At 44.1% G+C, this 7,512-nt stretch overlaps 1 protein-coding gene across 1 annotated transcript in view; it reads left to right on the top strand.

Moving 5' to 3' along the window:
• The first annotated feature begins 5,665 nt into the window (after window positions 1-5,665).
• Window positions 5,666-7,512, top strand: part of fgf7 (fibroblast growth factor 7) — a 135,883-nt gene continuing 134,036 nt past the window's right edge. Inside the window, exons 1-2 of the mRNA XM_072470677.1 lie at window positions 5,666-5,939; window positions 6,525-7,132. Coding sequence (XP_072326778.1) covers window positions 6,844-7,132 — 289 coding nt within the window. The 5' untranslated portion in view covers window positions 5,666-5,939; window positions 6,525-6,843. The remainder of the gene's footprint in view (window positions 5,940-6,524; window positions 7,133-7,512) is intronic.

Raw genomic sequence — 7,512 nt, 5'->3', positions numbered from 1 at the left:
CCTTTAAGCAGCCATTGTCCATCGAGGTTCTAGATCTTTTTCCATCACTAAAAATTTGCTCTTTCTGAGCCATTGGCCATGGTTCTTTACCTTGAACATGGAACCATTAGCTGGGTCTGGGGTGACTCACAAAGTGTGTGAATGACCATCCCCTGAGGTCCCAAATGTCCCTGCTATTATCTAGCATATTATCAAGAGAAAGATAATTTAGAATAATAAGACAGAACTCAATCTCGCTGGGAACTATTGTGGTACAGCATGATATAGCCATAATGTTTTGTACTATGAAATAGTAAGGATTTGGCTTCCTGCCTCTATTTTCCTAAACTGTCAGCTTTCCATTTTTTGTGTTGGGAACCATCTGGGGCGGGATTCTCCGTTTCTGAGACCAAGTGTTGACACCAAAGCAGAATTTGTAGACTTTCACGACAGCAAAACTGGCGCCAAACCTGCATCGATTCACGAGACTCTGGGGTGGTCCCGGCAGATTGGAAATTAGTAAACGTGTCACCACTGTCTAAAAAAGGAGGTAGGCAGAAAGCGCGTAATTATTGGCCAGTTAGCTTAACTTCGGTAGTAGGAAAGATTCTGGAATCTATCATCAAGAAAGAAATGGCGAGGCATCTGGATGGAAATTGTCCCATTGGACAGATGCAGCATGGGTTCATAAAGAGCAGGTTAACTAATTTAATGGATTTTTTCAGGACATTACCAGTGCAGTAGACAACGGGGAGCAAATGGACATGGTATATCTAGATTTCCAGAAAGCTTTTGACAAGGTGCCACACAAAAAGGTTGCTACATAAGATAAAGATTCATGGCGTTAAGGGTAAAGTCGTAGCATGGATAGAGGATTGGTTAATTAATAGAAAACAAAGAGTGGGGATTAATGGGTGTTTCTCTGGTTGGCAATCAGTAGCTAGTGGTGTCCCTCAGGGATCACTGTTGGGCCCACAATTGTTCAAATTTATATAGATGATTTGGAGTTGGAACCAAGTGCAATGTGTCCAAGTTTGCAGATGACACTAAGATGAGTGGTAAAGCAAAAAGTGCAGAGGATACTGGAAGTCTGCAGAGGGATTTGGTTAGTTTAAGTGAATGGGCTAGGGTCTGGCAGATGGAATACAATCTTGACAAATGTGAGGTTATCCATTTTGGTAGGGATAACAACAAAAGGGATTATTATTTAAATGATAAAATATTAAAACATGCTGCTGTGCAGAGAGACCTGGGTGTCCTAGTGCGTGAGTTGCAAAAAGTTGGTTTACAGGTGCAACAGGTGATTAAGAAGGCGAATGGAGCTTTGTCCTTCATTGCTAGAGAGATGGAGTTTAAGACTAGGGAGGTTATGCTGCAACTGTATAAGATGTTAGTGAGGCCACACCTGGAGTATTGTGTTCAGTTTTGGTCTCCTTACCTGAGAAAGGATGTACTGGCGCTGGAGGGTGTGCAGAGGAGATTCACTAGGTTAATCCCAGAGTTGAGGGGGTTGGATTACGAGGAGAGGTTGAGTAGACTGGGACTGTAGTCGTTGGAATTTATAAGGATGCGGGGGGATCTTATAGAAACATATAAAATTATGAAGGGAATAGAAAGGATAGATGCGGGCAGGTTGTTTCCACTGGCGGGTGAAAGCAGAACTAGGGGGCATAGCCTCAAAATAAGGAGAAGTAGATTTAGGACTGAGCTTAGGAGGAACTTCTTCACCCAAAGGGTTGAGAATCTATGGAATTCCCTGCCCAGTGAAGCAGCTGAGGCTCCTTCATTAAATGTTTTCAAGATAAAAATAGATTTTTTTTGAAGAATAGAGGAATAAAGGGTTATGGTGTTCAGGTGGGAAAGTGGAGCTGAGTCCACAAAAGATCAGCCATGATCTCATTGAGTGGCGGAGCAGGCTCGAAGGACCAGATGGCCTTATCCTGCTCCTAGTTCTTATGTTCTTATGATTCAGCTAGCACCGGCGCCACGTGGAACACAATCGATTCCAATGAAAAACGGTGTGGGATTCGTTGGGTCCGTGATTGACACTCGGGAAACTGAGAAGCTGCAGCCGCACACATACATTACACCCCACACACACTCATCCCAGCCAAGAAGATGGCACAGGTTGTGCTGGAGTGCGCCCATAAAACTATTGGGTTGGCTGGGGCCAGAGGGCACCTGGAGGAGTGTGGCCTGGGGAGACCCTATACGACCCGTGGCCCTAAGTTCACAGTGGGCTGTTAGTGGCATATGCAGCTGCATGCTGTTTGCCGACTGTGGATGTTCCATGCCCATCCACCCTGATCCCACAGCCCACTTCCTCGCCACCCCCCACTACTCCCCCCGGCCCTGGCAGAAGCCCACCGGCACAACTGTGAGCAAACTATGGCGATGTTGGACACTTTCCGTACCCCCTCTCTCTCTTTCAGCAGCCATGACGCCCGTTTCACGATTTCTAAAAGCACAAGTGAACCGTGCCATCGGGAACTCGGCCAATCGGAGGCGGAGCAACGCAGAGGCCCCAGAGAATACCGGGTCTGGCCCACAAATGACATGCAAATGGTATTTACTGTATGTGTGTTCCGGACCACATTGCCGTCTCTATCAAGGTGACGGAGAATTGCGATTTGGCGTTGGAACAGGGGGCATCATTCTCCGACCCCCCGCCGGGTCGGAGAATGGCCATTGGCCGCCGTGAATCCCGCCCCCGCCGAAGTCTCCAGTACCGGAGATTGGGCGGGGGCGGGAATCGGGCCGCGCCGGTTGGCGGGACCCCACGTTCAATTCTCCGGCCCGGATGGGCTGAAGTCCCGCCCAGAAATTGCCTGTCCCACCGGCGTAAATCAAACCTGGTATTTACCGGCGGGACCAGGCGGCGTGGGCGGGCTCCGGGGTCCTGGGGGGGGGGCGCGGGGCGATCTGACCCCGGGGGGTGCCCCCACGGTGGCCTGGCCCGCGATCGGGGCCCACCGATCCACGGGCGGGCCTGTGCCGTGGGGGCACTCTCTCCCTTCCGCCTCCGCCACGGCCTCCACCATGGCGGAGGCGGAAGAGACTCTCCCCACTGCGCATGCGCGGGAAACTTTCAGCGGCCGCTGACGCTCCCGCGCATGCGCCGGGAAACTGTCAGCGGCCGCTGACGCTCCCACGCATGCGCCGCATTTCCGCGCCAGCTGGCGGGGAAACAAACGCCATTTCTGCCAGCTGGCGGGGCGGAAATCCCTCCGGCGTCAGCCTAGCCCCTCAATGTTGGGGCTAGGCCGCCAAAGATGCGGAGCATTCCGCACCTTCGGGCCGACGCAATGCCCGTCTGATTGGCGCCGTCTTTGGCGCCAGTCGGCGGACATCGCGCCGTTGGGGGAGAATTTCGCCCCTGTTCTCTGCCCAATTGCGTTTCGCGATTTCAGCATCAACCAACGGAGAATCCCGTCCCTGAGCTCCCAAAGACGATGGCGAAACATGAGGGTGAATCATCCTGGTAACTCTCCTAGCTGCTGGCTCCAGAGTCTTTGGGAGCTGAACTCTAACCCATTCTGTCGGCTTGGAAAATTACATGAAGGTTAATTCTGCTTTCCCAGCAACACTTTGCTAATGTGGAGCAAAAGCTGGAGAATCAGGGTGTACTCGTCGCAGCCTTATTGCCAACCCAAGCCTTTTTTGAGTGCAGCTTCACATTTGGGTGTACAGAAATAGCTCTTATCTACAGATTTTAAAATTGTCACGTTCAAGACTTTAAAAAAAATCATGATCCTCTTTTTCCTCACTCAACGTGGAATATTTTATGTGGCAACACAGTGAAGAACCTTGAAAATTCATCCATTGACTGCAGCTGAGTATAAATATCAGTCATGGCAGGAATTAAAGAATACATCTCTGTTAGTCCAACATTTAACTATTGGACTGATAAACATTTTCTGTAAGCAGGTCGGTTAAAGTGTACTTAAAATCTTCCAAGAAGTTCTGAGAATTCAAAGCCCTCTCTCAAAGAAGGTTACTTTGCAGATTGCTAATGCCTCTTCTACTTAATTCTCCCATTAATTACAGTATAGATTTCAATATTTTAAAAAGAAACTTTTGATCTTTTGAGGTCTGTAGTATTTACAACCGGAGGTTTGGAGGTGCCACGTTCACATAAAAGAAAAATAATGGGTGGAGTGTGAAGTTGTCAAAGGAAATAAAGCTCTGTGATATATCAGAAATTAAACAAAGAGTCTAGTGGATTCTGAAGCTATAACACCACAGTGTTAGACAGCCGATCAGAAACCATGATTTTATTCCCTCTCCTGACAACAACAAAAAAAATCACACTCCGATTACCCCTACAGGGCACGTTTACTGGGTTGGGTTGTTCAAAGAAAGGAGGGAAAGTGTGACACAAAGGGGTCGCTTACCACATTGCTCATAGCTACTTTCTAGTAGGCCATGATGGTATCCCTGGAGATGTTTATGGGTAGGTACACACTGACTTCTCAGTTCAAAGCTCTTCCCCCGGCCCCGGGGGTGGGGGGGGGGATAGAAAAATAGGTTAAAATAGAAAACTTTGCATGTTTTAACATGTGATAACATAGAATGGAGATAGAAACATCATGTTGGAAACACAACTTTCTTTTTCATTGCTACAAAACAAGTACTTTGCACGGCACAACGTGCATGCCAACTTGTTTTTCCAATCATCAATAAGTTAATCTGTTTTAAAGCATGGTATTAATTCGATTAAATGTGCAAAATGAAGAGAAGACTTCATTCTATTAAAGCAATTGGTAATTTTACATATTTCAAGTGTATAAAATAACACTTAGTAGGTGTAACTTGCCATGTTTTAGAATCAATCTATAGATACTTTTGATCTTACTTGGAGCAATATATCCATCAAATGATCAGAACATTTCAATGCAATGAATAATTCCAGGCATTCCTCCTTTGGAAAAAGCTTATAACTCATTCATGCCTGCAGCATTTATGAGCTTTCGGTCTTTCACGTTCATAAAAGAATGCCCATAACTTACCGATACCACAGGGCTAGCCTCTGTTATCAATACTTCACATTGTTGGTGGTCACTCAGAAATGTTAGAGAACTTTCCCTCAATTTGCAGGATCAATCTAAGTGGTAATAACTGTGCACCTTTAAAGGTTTTGAACTCAGAAAAAGCAAGTAAAACCTTTGCTCACCAATGCCAGCAACTCCCACAATGAAATTCATCATTCGGTATTACACAAACTAATTTCATAGCATTGCTTACAAGAAATAGTCAGGTGGTATAATTTCCTCGGCTGCCACTTCACATGAGGGAGCAAAATAATCCCCAATTAATGTGGCAAGCAAACAATACTTGGCCAATTAAAGATCAATTGTTTTAACACAGAATTTTTTTTTTTTTAATGCATTTCAACATATTGGAGCCTTTAGTGTTGAGATAGGATAAAATTCCCAAAAGCACACTGAGGATATGAAGGAAGACTCGTATTTCTACATGCCGTAGATTCATTCTTGAATCTTGTTTGTTCAACAGATGGGAATATATCTGGAGGGACAGAGCACATTTTTCTACCATGATTGGAGCAGATCTGAATTACTGAGCAGAGAATAAATAATTGTGATATTGTGTGGAAATGAGAAAGACCACTGTGAGTTCATGACCATGTGGACATCTAACAAAGGGAACCTCACTTCTTCTTTGTTCATGTATCCAACTGACAGCTGACTGGCTAAGATCTAATTACTTCCAAGTGAGGTCAGGGAAAGGCATTTATCGAACAGAACTGCACAACAACAGGCTCAAGATGCCCAGAAAATCCCTCTCGTGTTAACACTTGATTTATGGAAACAATTATGATTCTGTTGGAATCCTCCTGGACTTAGGAAATAGTCCACAACACCGCACGAGCTGATGATGTGAGGGGGGAGGAGAAACAATGGATTTCTTCCATCCACAGTTTGTCTTCAACAAAAACAAAAGTAAGTTTTATACACAAATTGTCTGTTATTATGTTATTCATACAAAAATATTTTGCCATAGGATTGTTTGAATTATGCTGGCTCAGATTAAACATGTGTAGTTGACATCGAGGTAGTTCTGAATGTTTCCAGCCGGTCTAGACATTGAAACAAGAATTGTGTGTGGGAAACATGGGACGTTCCATGGAAAACATTTGGTTCGCCACATAAAAAGAGCGGTGATTACTAATGAATGAATGCATACAAGATGACAAGTGTACAGAAGCTTAGGGGAATTGATTATGCAACAGTGCTTAGCAGAGTAGTTAAAACAGCAGTGGAGTGCTCGCATGGAACACACACCATGCTACAAACATCACACTTTTTAAATCATACTGATACTGCAGCATGCAGCAGTTATTGAAAAAACAAACTACCTACTGTACTTTTTTGGCTTTACGTTTTTTAAACTAGAAACTGGCAACTCGATCTATTTTTAAAACAAACTTTGGAATACACCTCCAAAGCTTGTTGCTATGGTTGTAATTTATTTGTAACAACTAACTGTAATAGCTTGTTAAAGTTAAGTGATACTTCTGCTTGCAGCTTTATTATCGTCAAAGCTCTCTGTACAAAAGGAAGATTCTGATAGCAAGGAAGATCAAGACATTCAAGACCACTGCAAATTGATTTGTTTATAGTGGAAATTGACAGTGCATCAGTTCTCTGAAGAAACCCTGGCTCAGCACCATAAACCTTCACAAGAAACCTTACACACATTCTAAACTGCTAGTGCCACAAATAAAAAAGAGACCCAAGGTCGCGGAGTCCAGGCAGAAGCTGAGACCCCAAACTAGCAGTATCGTCTCATTCATACTTTAAATTGCAGTATGTTGTTCATGAGAACCCAGAGCAGTGCACTATAATGCGCAAATGGATGCAAACATGGATCCTGCCAACTCTGTTGTACAGACTATACTTTCATTGTATTCTTCTAGCAGGGAGTGTGTCTTTTGCTTGCAATGACATGACTCCAGACCAACTAGCTGGAAGCGTGAACTGTTCCTCCAGTCCTGAGCGGCACACCAGAAGTTACGACTACATGGAAGGTGGAGATGTAAGAATAAGGAAACTTTTCTGTCGAACACAGTTTTATCTGAGAATTGATAAAAAGGGCAAAATCAAAGGCACAGATAATCCCAGCTGCAATTACTGTAAGTAACATTTTAATTAGCTTTGAATATTACATATTTAAATGTTTTAGCACACTAAATGAGTGCATAATTTCAAGTTTACTGGGTCTTACACAGCAAACTGAGAATTAATTCAAAATCATTTCTGTATGCCTGAAACATCTGGTGCTCATTTTCAAAAATGTGTAGCTCTTAGCGATATGTACCCAACAGATTTTAATTCTGCTAATGTATTACGTTGACAGCTGGTAAACGTTTGCAAAAATTATCCCTTTTATTCAAACTGACAAGGAACTGAGACATCAGATAACACTTTAGACCAAAGTAAAAATCATTAGTGTTATCTGTTTTTCATGTAAGTTGACATTTGAAAAGTAGATTACTGGGAAAGTGGAACTCTG

The sequence above is a fragment of the Scyliorhinus torazame genome, chromosome 12, assembly GCF_047496885.1.
Source record: "Scyliorhinus torazame isolate Kashiwa2021f chromosome 12, sScyTor2.1, whole genome shotgun sequence".
NCBI lineage: Eukaryota > Metazoa > Chordata > Chondrichthyes > Carcharhiniformes > Scyliorhinidae > Scyliorhinus > Scyliorhinus torazame.
Note: the sequence above shows the minus strand (reverse complement) of the source record. Positions and strands in the feature narration are given on the sequence as shown.